At 36.8% G+C, this 18,230-nt stretch overlaps 1 protein-coding gene across 5 annotated transcripts in view; it reads left to right on the top strand.

Moving 5' to 3' along the window:
• DGKB (diacylglycerol kinase beta) overlaps positions 1-18,230 on the top strand; it is a 360,852-nt gene that overhangs the window by 59,289 nt on the left and 283,333 nt on the right. For all 5 annotated transcript variants that reach the window (XM_074898029.1, XM_074898032.1, XM_074898031.1 and 2 more), the window contains exons 3-4: positions 8,100-8,176; positions 13,985-14,005. In XM_074898029.1, the coding sequence (XP_074754130.1) occupies positions 8,100-8,176; positions 13,985-14,005 (98 nt within the window). The remainder of the gene's footprint in view (positions 1-8,099; positions 8,177-13,984; positions 14,006-18,230) is intronic.

Raw genomic sequence — 18,230 nt, 5'->3', positions numbered from 1 at the left:
TTCTATTTTTTAATCCTGTCTATTTAGCAGTACACTTTTTCAGCAGCTTTACAGGGTAGCTGAAAGTGTGAGTATCGGAGTGAAAACAATCTCTGTATCAGGCTGTGATGCCTAGGCAGATGTCTACTTAGCAGCTTATTCCTATGGACAACACAGCTGTTATTTTTTCAGTGACTAACTTTAAACTTTCTATGATATTAACGTTTCTACAGACTCAACACCTGTAATACTGTAAGTACTCAAAGATTATATCCAAAATGAAATTATGGCAAGATTCTTAGCAGAAATAGTGGAAAATTAGAACTGCTGTTGCAGCGTCAACACTTGCAACACACACAAACTTAAAAACCCTCTAGAAAGAAAATATAAATTGGAGAGGCTTTACATAAGCAATAATGAGTTGGTTTTTGTTTGTTTTTTTAATCAGGAGTATTGAGTCATGAACCTTCAGGCAATTTCTTATTATGTAAACTGGAGCACAATTTTAACAAATACAAAATATCGTGTAATGCCCCAAGCAGCCAAATCTGCTTGTGCTGTCCAAAGATAAATAGAATGTAGTGGTGACTTTTTTTTTTCCCTTCCCCACACTGTATGTGGCCACCTTAAGCTAATTTTTGTGGAGATTTGAGAAGTTACATCAGGTAATATCTTACCAGTTGCAAAAATAGATCTGAATTCATCAAATTGAATATATATGTGTATCTGCATGTATATATAAACTAAAATGCAAGGGCTTGGCAACATCATAGGTAGACAGTGTATATATAACTACATCATGTGGAGTCTCCAAAACTATTATCTGATCAGGCAACAAGAGCATTTTGTGCATGCCAAAATAACAGTATACAATAACAGTACTACAGTGCTTGATAGTTTCAAAATATTTCTAATTTCTGACACAGAGTATGCAAAATATTTTAATTTACACATGTGAAATCGTGCGGCCTTTTTACTTCATTTCTTTGAGCTACTTGTTTTTGTAACTGCAAAAAGTACTTACTTTTTTTATAGACCTGTGTTTATAGGTATGTGAGACTATAACGTATGTTCATATATCTGTTCAATAATTTTTGAAGCCATAATTAATGTTTAGGTTAAATGCTCAAACTTATAAAGCTAATTCCCTGTTTCTGCTTAACATGAGGAATACTACATGCTAAATTTCAAGGCAAACCGATTTGATTGCTATTAGAAAATCAGTGCTTAAGAGTTAGTGTTTGGGGTGAAATATGAAATATGTTGTCAATAGTATTACTTCCTTAATTTAATAGAGAATGGTTTCATCATCACTCTAACTGGAAAAGTTACGAGCTGGCAGCCTGTGTCAGATATTGTGAAATACGCAGGAAATGAGAAAAGGGAAAGAAGGAGCCACAAAGTTACTTGCTGAAGGTCTGTATTGGTTTTCAGGCTCAAGCAGGGTGATGGGATCTGAGAGCTGGAGAGGCCTTCTGAGGTGTCTCCTCCTGCTGGTCTCAGGACGAGCTGTTTCTGAAGTTTGGCATACTAACTACGTGCACAAATACTGCATTTTGAAGCTATTAGAATGACTTGCCATATTATGGCTTTCTCGCCTCATAAATTTAGGGTAAGGGAACACTGCCACGGAGCCCTGAGGGTACTGCCAGGCCTGACTGTCACTGCCTGGCCCCTCCCAGGGTTCCCAGACCCTGCCTATGGCCCAGGACACCATGGCAGCCCCCAGGGACTGGCCAGCCCTGCCCGGGCAACACTACAGCAGAGCTGGCCTCCAGCTTCCCAGAGCCGGGCCCAACCATGGTCCATCCCCAGGGAGGTGCCAGTGCCCGGCCTGGGGCTGCCCCCCGGCCTGCCCTGCTCCCGGCTCTAGCGGTGTGACAGGCCCTGCTGGCCCAGGGCAGCCGTGGGGTCCTGGCCCCAGGGAGACCCCAGCCCTTGAAGCACCCTGACACCCTGAACCTTGCTCTCAGAGATGTGCTCTGAGGATCTTTCAAACTGTTTCAGCCTTAATTTTCTGAAAGTCAGGAGGCGAAGAAAAGTAAGCTAGCTGTAGTTATTTTAAAATCTAAAAGATGATTATTTCTTGTCAAAATGTTTTTACTTAGTCAAGGAATTACCTGCAGTTCCTCTCTCAAGTCCTCAAGTATGGCTTTGTCCTTTATTTATTTCTTACTTTCAAAGTTAATCCCACTAACAAACAAAAATTAAGCTTCCCCTTACTCCTGCCCAAATCCCTGTTGTTTGCTGAATGCTTCCATTTGAACATCTGCTGTGGGGAAGTGGGATTTGGTGGACATTTTTTATTAATGTGGACTAAAGATGTGCTGTCAGTCAGTATTGCTTGCAGTCAGTATTGCTTTTTTCAAGAAAAAGTCTTTGTATGCATAAGTATCATATTGTTACATGGCAATGGGTAGAAATGATCTGTCTTCCTCCATATGAGGCCAGGCCCCAGCAGGGAGGATGGGTGAAGAGGCAGGTCCTGCATCCAGTGTCAGGAGGAAGAAGTTGTCCTTTGCAGCAGGCGCTGCTGTTCCCACCTTCCTCACCTGTCTCTTTCCACCTACTCCATTCCCCCTTGCGGAAGTCACTTGCCACTGTATTTCTTTGGAACAATCCAACTCTGCCTGCGTTTCTAAGAAGCTTTTTCCTAATTGTCACAGTATTCAGTGGGAATGTGATTTGAAGGAGGGTGTAGTCACTCAAATTCTTCAGTTTTAGGAGTGTTACCTAAACCATTAGTAGCAACAAGTGAGGGGAGGTCTCCTTTAGACCACTGCACAGTGATTGTTTTCCTAGCCTGGCCACTTTTTTCAAGGCCACAATAGGTTTTAAATTCTGTTTACAAGAAAATCGAAATAGAGTGTTTATCCTACTTAAGGTTTTAAATGCTTGTTTCTTTTGTGAAATTTGCATCAAATGACCACTTACAAGTCGCAAACCAAAACCAAGGCGTGAGCTATATTAAAAGAGCTTTGCCAGTGAGTGTGCAGCCATATGTACAGGAAGCGTAGAACACGTAAGCTACTGCTTTCTGGTGGTTCAGTGTCAACCATCAGGCATCTCTTACCAATGCAGACATGCTGCAAGACTGAGTAAACCATGTTTTTACTGCAACAACCTTTTGTGTTGGAAGGCGAACAGTTTTTACCCTTTGGTGCTGCATACAGGTTTGTTGGCAGGCTTGGCCTTTTTAACATACTGGTGTTTCTAGACCAGTAAAGCTTTAGATTATGCATAGCTATAGCTTGAGCAAAGGCATTATCCAGTTCTCTGAATAAAATAAACTATGTAAAAGGAAAAAAAAGCTGTGTGTGTGAATTTATATATATACAGAGATTTTTTTGTATGGTTGCATCCACAAAAGAAAGAAAAATCCATAGAAGAATAAGAACCTGTATAAAAATTGCAATGTCAACAGAGTGCTGGGTTTTTCCCCATGCTTCTCGTTGGTTTATCTATCAAGCAGGGCTTTTGAGTTTGAGCTAAGCTTTGATGGCATGCAGAAAATTGTGCATTGAAGGTTGCATCTTTTTTGTTTGTTTGTTTTTCAAACATAAGATATATAGAAAAATCTCTCTGGAGCTTCTGTATATAAATTCTGAACTTGGCCATGGTAGGACTTTGCATTCCAGTGGTATTTTTCATATTGTATAAAGTTAACAAAAGGGAAATAAAGGTAGAAAGTGGTTATTACTCTACTTTTTATGGTAGGTGTTACAATAGTTATAGTCTAAAAAGTATGCAGGTTATTATGAGTTTCTGTTGAGATTGAATAACATCTAGATTTATAAGGGAATTACTCATAAATCACTCATTGTTTTCTAGTGCTTATTTCCCTTTTTTGTTTTATGTAAGTTGTCTTATATAAGCTGAGTTTTATATAAGTTGTTTTGTAAGTGATTTTTTTTATCTCGCCTTTTTTTAAAGAAAAAATAATTTTCAAGGATTTTTCTGGGATGGATGGGGAGAAAATGTAGACAAAGTGTGTGATCAGGGCAAGCTTTCCTTCTGTTTTGTGTTTTCTGATTATGGCAGAAATGGTACACCAAATTCCAGTCTCAACTATGTGCTCAGTCTTCCTCATCTAAAGTTGAGTCATTTTAAAAAATGAATCATAATTTTTAATGTGGGCTAAATCTTAACTGGTTTTGAACTTAGTATGTTAATTTGTCTTCAGTTATAGAAAGTATCTTTGTTAGGGCTGAAAGACACTTAAGGAAAAATCAAGATACTTTGGCACTTTTACTGTTTCCTGTGCAGGTTTATTACATCTAGTGTCATTATTGTAATTGTTTTGCCTTTATTCTGAAACAATACAACATTAGTCCAAGTCTCATCTATATTATTTTGGAGTTTTTAATTTAAAATAGAATTTCCGCAGCACTGTGCGGAATCCAGGTACTTTTCTGCCATGTACTAGTAGTAGCTTTGCAGTTAGCAGCATTCCATACTATGCCTAGCCTGTTAGTTCTGTTGCAAATTCGATGGAGCATGAGGTGGGAAGCCATGTCTCGCCTCATCCAAGGAAAGTTCTAATTCCTGGATCACAGTCCTTTTTTCTCTTTCCACTCCCTTGGCTAAATGAAGACTGCTGCATTCCATCTAAATTGCAACAGAAGATGGGTTGAATGATAAGAGAGTTTAAATCCATTCAGGCAGAGGAGAGAATTGAAGGTCTTTCATATTTTGAGTGAATGCCCAAAGCACTGGGCTAGTGGGGAGTAAAAATAATAAAAATGTGAGAACAAAAAGAAGTAATATGTTTCATGAAACAAACTTTATTTTAAATGCTACATGAAATTCATACTGTGCCTGCTATAGCTTTGCAGATAAGATGGGATTTAATCACTGCAGTTGACAGGCTATATGCTATTTAGAAACTGCCTCTCTTATGGAGAGGAGAGCTTAGACAAAGAAAGAATTTGTCCTTGATTTTAAGAACAGAGAAGAGTAATCCATATTTGTATGGATTTGTATTTTAACATGAGTGGTGCTTATGAATTTACTGAGACTGCTCACAAAGTGGTAAATTGCTAAATTATGCAGAACATCTGTACTTATAGGTAACAGTGAGAACATGGGTTGTGGTTTAACACTTGAGTTTACACCACCATTTTCCAGTGAGTATGCAGATGATTTGGATCAGACTAAATAAACTAATGGGATCCATGGCGCTGTTATTTCCTAGTTAGAAAACTTGGGAAGAAAAGTCAGGAAAAATTTCTAGTTATTTCTGTGTATATTTTTTGGAAGTCTTTGTCTATTTTTGATGGAAAACATGTACTCAACTTTTTTTATTTTTTTAAAGTAGAACTGAGAACATTTTGATGGGAGTTTCTCACTTTTTTTTGGCATAGAGCTTTACAAGACAATGCCTCTTGTGTTCCTCCTCTTGATTTTTTTTTTTTTTTTTAGAGGTGTTGGTTTTTTTTTTTAACATGATCCCCAAATAAGAGTGAAACTTGAAAATTATTCTATTCTTCATATCCCTTTAGGTCAACTTATTAAAGATGAAACATGTTCCTAATACTAGTTTGCATGCTAGAGGCTGAAGTAGGAGAATTAATTTTTCTGAGGAATGTCAGCACTGTTGAAGAGTACGCATGCAGAAGATTGTCAGTTGGCATTTGACTTAAAATATCGATATGTCATTTTGAGAATTTTAAAAGATCTCTATTCATGTTATTTTGGATACTGTCACATGAACTGAAAAAATGATTGAATGACTGTGAACAAAAGATTGTGAAAAATGGTTCTGCCTTGGCTGTGAAATGTATGTCATGGTACTCATAATAAATACAGCTCCTGTGCAAAATGTGAAAATCTCTTGAAGAGTTTTACTGGGGCAACCAAAGCAAAATCCGCAAGCCCTTTTTTCTTGACAGACTGCATTGATTTCAAGCATGGAATTAGCTGTGCTTCTTTGGATGTGACTGCTTTAAGCTTATGCACAAAAAAGGTGAATATTTGTGTTGTTGCTGGAATAGAGAATATTTTCTGTCTTAATGATACTTGACTAAGAAGAGTATGAAGAAAATTAAAAGCAAAGATTTATTTTTAATAAGTAACATAACACAGGTTTTTGGTTTTAATTACAGTTGCATAGTCATAATGCTCATTTAAAGATGAATAACCTTATCTGGCAAAATATGAAATGAAAGAAGCATGGTCATTGCTGAGAGAAACCTCAAGACACTGTTTTAAAACCACTAGAAAGTGGGCCATTTCTATTTTATTTATTAATTATTTTCTTTGGATGATAAAAGGTGTGTGAGGAGATCTTGCTGTCTTTCTATTTGATGTGTTCAGCCTCTTTCCTCCAAAGTTCAGAAAAATCCTTTTTTTAGGATGAGGTTCACTCACCTCTGTCATGTATCTACTCATCTCACACTGCTGCTTTCATAGTTACTGACTTCATTCTCATTAGATGCAATGTTTTTTTTATACAACCATGTATATGATTACTGAAAATCGTATTGAAATAATAAAGACCAAGTAAAAAATATTTTTTCAGTTATCAGCTTGCTTACTTGTCCTAATCAGCAAATATTTAACCCATCAGCTTCTAATTACAGTTAATAAAATTTAACATACTGATTTATTCTTTTCTATATTTTTTTGTCTTTTTTCACATGAAGTTGTAATGATTTTCTGTATTTCAAATGACACAGCAATGACTACTGATGACTCCGTACTCTGTCAAGTAACATTTGTTGTGACTGCCTGTGAGACCACCTAAACTTCATTACTTACATTTGATGGTAACATTGAAACACATCTGATTAGTGAAAATAAACCATTCTGTTGAGCCCACACATAGTCTTGGGTGTTTTCATTTAAGAAGATTCCATAAAATGACAAACATTGGGAAGAGTCATTCTTATTACAATCTAAACTGTGTATGAGGGTGGAGGGGAAAGAACTCCTCCAACACCTCTTAAAATTGAATTTTAATGGTGTGTCCTGTTTATAGCTGTTATGAACTGTTACAAAGCTATTTTTCAAATCCTTTGCTGCTACATTTTCTCATACCAGGTCACATAATTTACTAAATGTACTTTTTAGAGTCAGGTTGAAGGTGCTGAATTTCTTGAACTTTTAAGAACTATACAATGCTACATTTTGTTGATATAATTTAAAAAAACCCAGTAAGATTAGGTCCTATTGTTTGTAGTTTTTAAGTGTCTAACCAATGGCTCATGTGATAATCCTGTCTTGGTGTACTCTTTGCTTCTCTCCTTTCTTTCCAGGTTTTGTTGTAGAATTAAATTTACCTGTTTTCTTACGGAATGCATATACTACTCATTACTAGTTCATGGTTTACTTCAGTGTTGTGGCTGTTATGCACATTTGACCATTATGCACCCTGAATCTTAAAGAAAAAAATCAGTTACAATTATTTTTGTTGTATTATTGAGATATTTGAGGTGGTTATGTGCATGAAGTATTCCAAGTGAATCTGAGTTTAAGGGTTTTACGTAGTGGCTAACGTGTTTTATTACTCTGCAGAAAGACAATTAAAAACAAATGGAAAAGTTTGGACCTATGTGCTTCTGAACTGCAGGGATTTTGCACAATTCTGTTAGACAAAAGTTGTCCTAGAGTTACTATTGCCTAGAGAAAAAAAGATTAATTTTTTTTTTTCTTCAAGTTTCTCCTTTATCTTGATATTGTTTGGCTCCTCTGACAGTTCCTCTACTCACTGACAGCTGTGCCAGAGGAGATTTAGTAGCATTTAATATGTTTACGTTCTGTAGATGACTCAGGTTTCAAGGACGAGAAAAGTGACTTGAAATAGTCCTTGCAAACAACTCCTTCAGAAATGTTCCACTTAACAGTAGTCAAAGAGTTAAAGAGTGTTTATTTCTGAGGGTTAAAGAGTGTTTATTTCTGAATATTTTGTGTTTACTTGCTGATTTTTACAGTATTTGGTGAGAGGGTGTAGTATGTTCTCATTTTCTTTGTGTCCACAGCTCTTTTACAGCTAGAGAAAATTGCTACTGTCCATTGAGAAAAACTACTAGCAGCTTGGTTGATGTTTCTTTAATTACAGTTCATATTATATAAATCAGTTTTCTGTATTTTCATTTTCTCTCTCTTTATTCTTCATCCAGATTCCACCAAGAAAATTAAGGATGTTTTAGAAGAATTCCATGGCAGTGGTGTGTTAGCAAAATATAATCCTGAAGGGGTAATTATTCTTCTTTCTTCAATGGTCAGAAATGGTGGGGAAAAATATTTACAAACGTTGTAGCAAATCTAAGAATTTGAAATCAAAGATTATTTATAAATCAACTGTTGGGGTATTTGAAACAGTTTGGAGAACAGAAGTATGAATATTTTGAAGAACTAGAAGTTTATAAACATCACATTAGACAGACCTGCTTAATAATTTATTTTCTAAGATTTAAACAGACAAAAAAAAAAAACCCTCTAATGGAAACATGCTTCCCAAGTCTTTTCAAAGTTTGGAATTGTTAAGCATAATTTCAAAAGTTAGGAAAGTAAAATCTGTTCAGTTCAGATTTCTTCTAAAAATTCTGTTTGTCTTGAGTTGTTTCTGGTAGTGGGATCCCCATTATTAAAGGATAATTTTTTGTGATGTTATGAAACATAGGATTCAGCTGAAAAAAGTGTGTGTGTGTGTGAATTGTCACTACAGATTCACTATTAAGCAAAATATTTTGGTTTGGCTGGTAGAAAAGGCCAGATTGTTTTCTTTTGTTATCCTCAATTGCAATTTGTATCTGCTTAGCATATCCTAGTAGTGTGATTAAAAATGTGGCTAAATAGAAACCTGTTTCAGTAATGTTTCTAATAGTAATGTTTCAAACTGTGCTTGTCAAGTAAGGTAGTTATAACTCAATAAGTATTGAAAAATGATTTGACCATTTGAACATTGCAAAGTATTGGTCATTTTAGTCAGTTTCTGAAGAAAATATTTTATAATTCAGTAAAACAGTATAAGTTGATCTTGTAAATAATCATCTTAAATTTCCATTATTTTAGTTAAATAGACTCAAGGATTATAAAGGAATGGGAATGCTGTGATCATCAGTTTTATTCTCCACTGTAACATAAGATGTAGGATCTCCCTTTGTTTTTTTTTTAAGAATGTAGACACATTTTTATTGTTTTTTTTTTTTTCTAGGAAAGTGTGAACTGTGGATTTACAAACTACGTGCTTGCATTTTTTTTTTAACTTCTGCAGTTTTCTTGGTGCTCTTAAGTGTATGTGATAACATGGTCTTAATTTATTATTAATATTTTTTCTTGAAATTCTTCACTTATTTTCAATCATTGTGACATTTTCAGTTTTGTGAAGTGTAACCTTTTAAAGTACTAATCGTGCATTTTATGCATATTTAAATAACATGTAGGTAACACATCAAATTATCTGTGTTTAAGTATAAACAAATTTATATTTAAAGTTGTGAGATTAGTCTCTTTTAACAGTCACACCTCCAATTTGGGGGTATTTGGAGGTTGAGTCATGGAAAAAAATGATCAGGATGGGCACCTGGGACAACTGCTCTGACTGAAGCCCAGCGAACTGGCAGAATTTGTGCAAAGCTGGAATTAATAAACACAGTTGGTCCTGAGCCAAGTATGTGACTTTCTATGGCATTTCCCAGAGTTCTTCATGTCACAGTGATTTGTTTGCAAAATCCTACCAACATACTGAAACATCCAGGAATTATAGAGCAACAGAGCACCTAAACCAGTGAGCAGGGTAGGAGGAGGATGGAAGGGGAGGAAGGAATACGAGTCAGACACCCTGCAATGGCTTCAGTATCTTCAGCAGGGATCAAGCTATTCACTACTACTGAGTCACTGTTGGACTTAGGCTAACCCTGTACTTTGCTGCTTAATACTTAGACTTCAGGGAGTGCAACAAAAGGAAAACAGAGCCAGCAGTGAAGCTACAATCTAGTAGGATTTATTAGCTCAAGTTCCATGCCATAAGCTGCTGAACTGGAAGTAAAGTGGCTGAAATTTCCTCTGCAGTTGAGTGACTATTCCAAGTCAGAACTGCCTTTGCACAGGTGTGTTTATATTTTTGGCATGCATTCAACCTGCTATGAGGATAAATTTTTTACAGAATGATCTGCGTTGATTGTATCTGGTCAGATGAGGACTCCATGAGTTGGATGTACTGTTTAAGTTATTAATTATTACCTGTAAATGAGATGACAGAAACTGACTGGTTCAGCTGAAATCAGTCATCGTGCAGCTTTTCACTTCCACATATTACACACAGCACTTCCATTTTGTTGTTGCTCTTTTAGAGGACACCATCATGTTTCCATTTTAGCTCTTTATTTCCTAGATCATTATCTCATAAGCACTCCAAGTATTTTTCAAGTCTTGACAATATTCTACCAAAAGATGATGGCATTTTTTAACCAATAAACATGAGGCATAGAGCTATGGCAGATTTAGCAGTGTGATGTATCAATGTGTTTAAGAAAAAGCCTTAAGAGCTTCCTGTTTCAAGCTGCTTCTTGCTTAAAGGGTTCAGGAATTTATCCCACTCCATTGCTTCTGTATTCCAGTTTTTTATCACAAGATGATTTAATGGGACGCAAATAGCAAAAGAAAATCTATTGGTATTCGAAGCTTTTTACCTGAAGTAATTTGGTTTGTTTTTCCATTATCTTATATCTTGTCGAGTGAGTGGTTTTGGGGCTTAGTTGAAATGATGTATCTGATTATCAGAAGGTCATGCAGTATAGGGAGTTTATTTATGGAGCTTTTAGTCTCTGCTTTCAATGTAAGGGGGATGACTAAAACTTCTACAAATGCTACTGAACCTCTGCCCTTCCACCTTCTTCTCTAAATCAGTGTCAAATATATAATTAAGGATAGATTTTATAACTGATATAAGACACAGAGGTAGGTTAAGATCAGCCTCCTGAAAAGCTGTGATTTATAAATATTCTTTCCATCATTTGAGATTTATTTAAATTAATTAATTTCAGCCATTTCATTTTGAGGTGAGCACTGAACAGGCTAACAAGAATTAGTATGCAGATGGAACTACAGACTGTATCTGAATGGGCAGTAAGTACACATCATTGTGTCCTTGTAGCCCTAGTGTTGTCATCCTTTTTGAGGGATCAGTTGGAGTGCATTGTAATTTCTTGCTTCACTGTTTATTTACTTACCATCTAGAGCTCTCGGGGTTAATCAGTGCACAGAGAGTGAGGGAGGAAGGTGCGTGGAATGGTCTCAGCCAGACAAGCAGTCAGGGTGCAACTTGGGTCTGCCCATGGAGCAGGGCAGTGCTTTAGAGTTCCACAGTTCAGATGTGGATAAAGAGAATAAATGTGCATATGCACAAAGACCAGGAAACCAAAAATTTCCAGGAAGGTTAGGACAATGAATGCATGACACAAGGTACCTTTCATGATCTGATCTGCCCAGAGAGGTGAAGCCCCAAGTTTGACAGAATGTTTGTAGTCAGGTTGCAATAATCTGCCTACTTCAAATGATTTTTGGATTTTTGGAGGTAATGCAGATACTTCTAAGAAGCTGTCTCCAGGATCCTTCTGATTTCCAGAGGTTTTAGGGTTTTCCTAACTGAACTCCGTGGATTTGTCAAAGATACGTCTGGTAACTCTAGTTTAGCAAAAGTCTGGCACAATCAGTGTAATTCATGCAGAGAATACAACTCTATTTACAATTTTAAGATAGTAGCTCTTACTGGGAAGTAGAGATAGCAGTTTGTGATAAGGTAGAAAATTAATATGGCATCTTTATTAAAAGGAGTACAAATTATTAGAAACTAAAGCAGCATATAATGATGTTTGCAACAGGGCTTGCTAGTGTTTATAGAATCATAGAATCATTTAGGCTGGAAAAATACTAAAAATCATCAGATGCAACTGTAAACCTAGCAGTGCCAAGTCCACCACTAAACCATGTCCCTATGTACCAGATCTACGCATCTTTTTAATACCTCCAGGGATGGTGACTCAACCACTTCCTTGGGCAGCTTCTTCCAACACTTGACAACCCTTTCAGTGAAGAAATTTTTCCTAATATTCAATCTAAACCTTCCCTGGTGCAACTTGAGGCCATTTCCTCTTGTCCTGTCATTTGTTACTTGGGAGAAGAGACCAACACCCACCTCACTACAACTTGCTTTCTGGTAGTTGTGAAGAGCAATAAGGTCTCTCTTCAGCCTCCTTTTCTCCAGGCTGAACAACCCCAGTTCCCTCAGTTGGTCCTCATAAGACTTGTGTTCTATACTCTTCACCAGCTTTGTTGTCCTCTGGACATGCTCTAGCACCTCAGTGTCTTTCCTGTAGTGAAGGGCCCAAAACTGAACACAGTATTTGAGCTGTGGCCTCACCAGTGCTGAGTACAGGGGGACAATCACTTCCCTGTCCCTGCTAGCCACAGTATTTCTGATACAAGCCAGGATGCTATTTGCCTTCCTGGCCACACTGCTGGCTCATATTCATCTGGCTGTCAGCCAACACCCCCAGGTCCTTTTCCACTGGGCAGCTTTCCAGCCACTCTTCCCCAGTCATGTAGTGTTGCATGGGGTTGTTGTGATCCAGGTGCAGGGCCTGGCACTTAGCCTTATTGAATCTTATACAGTTGGCCTTGGCCCTTCAATCCAGACTGCCTAGATCCCTCCATAGAGTCTTCCTACCCTCAGGCAGATCCACACTCCCACCCAACTTGGTGTTGTCTGCAAACTTACTGAAAGAGCACTCAGTGCCCTCATCCAGATAATTGATAAAGGTATTAAACAGAACTTCCCCCAGTGGAACACCACTTGTGACCAGCCACCAACTGGATTTAACTCCGTTCACCACAACTTTTTGGGCCCAGCCATCCAGTCAGTTTTTTACCCAGCAAAGTGTGTGCCCATCCAAGCCATGAGCAGCCAGTTTTGCCAGGAAAATGCTGTGGGAAACGGTGCCAAAGGCCTTACTTAAGTCAGGGTAGACAACATTCACAGCCTTTCCCTCATCCACTAAGTGGGTCACCTTGTCATAGAAGGAGATCAGGTTAGTGAAGCAGGACCTGCCTTTCATAAACCCATGCTGACTGGGCCTGATCACCTGGTTGTCCTGTACGTGCCATGTGATGGCACTCAAGATGTTCTGTTCCATAACCTTTCCCAGCACCAAGGTCAGACTGACAGACCTATAGTTAGTTCCCTGGATTCTCCTTCTCCAACTCTTCTTGTAGTTGGGCATCACATTTGCTGACCTTCAGTCAACTGCAATGTCCCTGCTTAGTCAGAACTGCTGATAAATGGTGGAAAGTGGTTTGGTGAGCACTTCCACCAGCTCCCTCAGTACCCTTGGGTAGATCCCATCTGGCTCCATAGACTTGTATATGTCTAAGTGGTTAACAGATTGCTAACCTTTTTGCCTTAGATTATGGGGCCTTAATTCTGCTCCCTTTCCAGCTCAGGGGGCTGGGTACTCTGAGAACAACAACTGGTCTTACTATTAAAGACTGAGCTGAGTAGGCCTTAAATACCTTGACTTTTTCCTCATTTGTCACTATGAATCCCCCCACATCTAGTAAAGGATGGAGATTCTCCTTAGCCCTCCTTTTGTACTTAATGTATTTATGGTATTTGTCATTTTATTCAGTTCTGATTAAGTTGATTTGTTAACAACTATTCTTGGCAACAAATATTTTTTTATGGTTTGGTTTTGGTTTTTTTTAAGTACACAGGGATAAAAGACAAACATTGTATTTACTTTTTTTTTTCCTTGGTTATCTGTCATTGCATGGTTAAAAATAAATTGCTTGCACTCTCTAATCAAGCCTAGAATGCTGATATAGAATCATTTTCTTGACATATGTGCTAATGCAAGAAAATGGGATAGTCTATCTAATGTCTTAAACCTGTTCAGCTACATCACTAACCTTTCAACAAAACCAGTTCTATTATAAAAACAGAGCCTGAGTGTTATGACACTGCACTAATGTATATGTGTTCTTTCTTTCCTTGCATGCATTACAGAAACAAGATATACTTAATCAAGTAAGTAATCTTAATTTGATTTTTTTTTTCTTTTGTTATGCATAGGAGCAGTATCATTTTGTAGGCTTCCATTGAGATGTCGCTTATTAATGAATATTGCATGTGGCTATTCTGTCAAATAATGGACAAATATTTAAAGCTGAGAGCCAAGTGCACTCTTTTTCTGCTGGCAGACTTTTTCACTAGGTGAATTCTGTCATTCACAGTACATAATTTTGCTAACATTAATTGAGAGGAATATGAAAATTAAGTTAAGAGCAAGTAATTAACTTGTTCCATACTTGTCACAAATTTCTGCTTACTAGTGAGATCTCTTAATGGTTTGAATTATTCTGAAATGACAATAACACATTTCAGAAAAAATATTAAATACTGTTTCTGTAACTACATAATACCATTTATACATAGCAGGCTTAAAATTGTAGATTTTATAATTTAAATAAGGCTTATAGCGTGCTTTAAGCAGTTGTGACTTACAGCAATTGCGAGAGAAATGGTTAAAGACCATACTCCTGAGAGTCTTCAGTAGCCTAAAACCAGGTATAAAAATACAATGAAAAAAACAATGAAAAAAAAAAGCTAGGGAAGAAGTACTAATCAAATGAACTAGTTTTTAAAATGACCTAGTTATTCTTCCTACACGGAGATGTTTAAAAAGCCCCTGTTCTGCTGTTCTAGGAAGAGGCAGCTGGCACATGAGGACAATGAAAGACAAGAGACTGAAAGGATTAGTTTTGTAGGAACCCCTCACTTTCTGGGGTCAAAGGCCAGTTGAGCTTTTGGAGGTTCTTAAAAGGGCTCAGTTTTCTTCAGATGGCCAGCATTACTTTTATAGTAAGCTCACTGACTGCAACAGGTCCTGAAAAAGAAGGTATTCAGGTTAAAGCACTGTGACTAGGAACCGTCTTGGAACTAATTGCATTAGTATTTTTGCTAATAACCCTGTCAAAAGAAGTAGATGAATACTAATAGAATTAACACACTAAACCAAATTTCAGAATTGTTGCTAAAATGGAGAAAAATCTGAATATTATACTGGAAAAGCTTGATGATGTTATGGATTATTGTAAATGGAAATGGAATGAAATGCACTAGTGCATAATACAGTGTGGTGTACCCTGGGACTAGTGGCATTGTAGATAAATTGCTGTTTATGGTAGTTGATCACCAGATGATTGCAAAGCATTGTTGTGGTTTGTTCATGAAAAAGAGAAATGTATTACTGGGATATTGTAGTAGTATTCCTGTGGCCGTGGTGGTCTGACAAGACTTGTAAGAAAAGATAGTGTCTTAGACCCATTGTTACAAGTGGAAAACTAAGTTAAAATTTGAAATACAGAGAAATATGGATTAAAAGAAGGATTTTTGTGCTGTTACTGTCAGCTACATTCTTTGATCTGACAGAAGATACTAATTTACTTTAAAGACCTTGCCTTGTTATAAAGTGAAATATTTCTGCTACAGATAGGAAGATTTAATTTTCTATAAAAAGGTGCTGCAGAAACCACATTTTTCTGCTTTTGACCAACGGATGGGACAAAGTGAACTCAATTTGGAACTAATTTACAGAAGGTTTAGTTGGATGTGAAGAATTATAGCATATCTATTATGTAGGAGAAACCTGTCCCTCGCGTGCAAGAAACTGGGGGCTAAGAAAGGATTTGTATCTTTCTAGGTACAAAGAGAAAAAATTATCTACTTGTGATATCACCAGCAGAAAACTCTACCATTCAGACACTGGGCACTCAGTGTTTGTCTGGCTCTCTGGGCAGAATTTCTAGGGAAATAGCTTCCTGGATACCTAGAGTTGGGAAGCCTGCCAGGCAGAGATGCTGGTAGTCTGGCTGTGAGCCTGCTTTCTGTGGAAAGTGTTGAGGGCATAGAGGTGTAAAATGTTTCAGATAGTCAGTTTTTGCTGCAAAACTGGTTTTTTTTTGGTTTTGAACATTTTTCATTATATTTACTGGTCCCTCTGTTTCCTTTTCTCCATCTGTGCTAACATCTCTCCCTCCTTGCTATCTTCCTTCCCTTTTGATACTTTCCCTCTCTGCCTTAAGATCCCATTTTTATCCTCTTTTTTTCTTTATTTTTTTTGCATTGCATAGTACCTTGTGTTTAAGCTTTATGAGCCTCATGCTGCTTTCATTTACATGTTACCTGTTTAATTTTCATAGTTTGTTAAATGGCTGACTCGAGGACTATTCTAGTTCTGATGTACAGTAGATAATGTTTTAAAGTTTTTTAAAAGAAAAAAGTTCATTTTTTTAATTAGGTTACCACCATAAGTATTCAGATAGAAGCTGATAGAGAATTTTAAGCTGTCAATATTTAGGCCAGAGGGACCATTCTATTTCAAAGAATGTGCTTCTTCAAGCTACACCATTTTTAAAGGGAAAAAAAAAGTGGAAGGTCACAGTAGTGTCTTATATTTTTAACATATTTCAAGAGTGACAGACTACTGTGACACCATTTTAGCTCCTCTAACAGCATAAATATGGTACTAATTATGGTACTGAGTTACAAAGTATGAAAAATGTTACCCTCATATTTTCATAAGTTGTTCTTTTCTTAAAGTGAAAGAAACACAGAAATAAATTCCTTAAGAAAGGATACCTTTAGTGTATTTCTTGATTTTTATATTGCCATTACTAAATATATAAAATTGATGCATTTCAGCTCAGGTATACATGCAGTGGTGCAACGTTTATGCAAAATTAGGAGTTGCAGTTATTTATCTGCTAGTCATCACTGATAGACTTCATAGTATTTAACTACTCAGATGCATTTAACATCAATGGGAAAGTATCTTTCTGTGTTTTTAAATGATTGTAATTTTAATTGTATTACCCTGTGCTTTTGTTTGATCACATGACTGAATTAATGCTACGAAAGAAATAGCAGGGGAGAGGTAATTGGCTAATGGGTATTTGGACTCTGTGAAACAAAAACAAAAACATTTTCTTAAAAGAACAGCATTTAATGTTGAAATTGTATTTAATTTCTAACAGCCATTGAATGAGTGCTGTAGTGGTGCTATAGCATTTCTTGGTTTACATCCTATTTGTAACAGTTGGGTAATAAAGGACTATATGGTGCTTGTAAACAGTTCTACACGTGTTTATATTACCTGGTCACACACAGGGCAGGTCGGTTTTAATTACCTACAAAGGATGTTATCTAGAAATTGGAGACAATGATGAGGCTTGGGAACAGCCTGATTTTTGATAGTTTCTGGTTTATAACTCTAAAGACATTTAACTTACTGTGGGTTGACTCAGGCTGAATTAGGAAAGACAGGTTAAAGTGCTTTACCCAGGATATTTAATTATGACTTTCTTTGGTTTGCGTTCTGAAGAGCAATATATTCTGTTGTGCTTTGGTTTTATGGTGATGGCTACAGTAACAATTGATTCTCCTACATGGTGGCATCTAGATACTGTTTATGAAACTGCACGGAGAAACAAAGTATAGAAAAAATACTTTTAATCATATTTTTTTGCATGAATTAATCAAAATGGAAATGAATTGAAGTCCCCTTCTGCAATACAGGTATTATTGTTAGCGTTGGCCTGTAAGCATGTATAATTGAGCAGACACTGCTCATATTTTTTATCACTTTCTAAGCTATACTTTTCTGGTGGGGAAAAACTCAAATTAGCACAGCTCCACTTTCCTAAAGACTGTAAATTTCCTCAGTGCAGAGTGGATGTAAATTGTTGCTGAGTGGAATGGGACATTTTAAACCTCCTTCTGTTGGTGTGACTATTCCAAGTGAAAGATCCAGTTAGTCAGGCCCAGTTGTGTTAAATCTCAGCAAACAGTTCATTCATGAATTGAAACAGTTTGTCAATTTGTGTGCTTCAGAGCTTTTAAAGGGAAAAGGACAAACAGTGACTGTTCACATTACATCTTCACATGCTATTTTTCTTACTAAAAGTCTTGTAGGAAATATTTTTAATAAATGCAGCAGAAATAACCTCCACAAAAGTTTGCAACGGGCAGAGAAGATTATTGCAGTTAAAATATGTGAGAATACTACTGACACAGAATGCTTATAGAAAAATGATTCTTCTTCATTTTAGCCACATAATGAAAATGATAATTCAGCAATGTTTGTCTCTAAGTAGGTTTTGACACGATCTTCACCAGTACATAAATCGATTCAACCAGAACTTCTTGTCATAACTTTTTTTTCAGAGATTCATTCATTTTGCCATTTTACTTG

The sequence above is a fragment of the Athene noctua genome, chromosome 2 (assembly GCF_965140245.1).
Source record: "Athene noctua chromosome 2, bAthNoc1.hap1.1, whole genome shotgun sequence".
Lineage (NCBI taxonomy): Eukaryota > Metazoa > Chordata > Aves > Strigiformes > Strigidae > Athene > Athene noctua.
The sequence above is the reverse complement of the archived record's forward strand: the minus strand, read 5'-3'. Positions and strand labels throughout refer to the sequence as shown.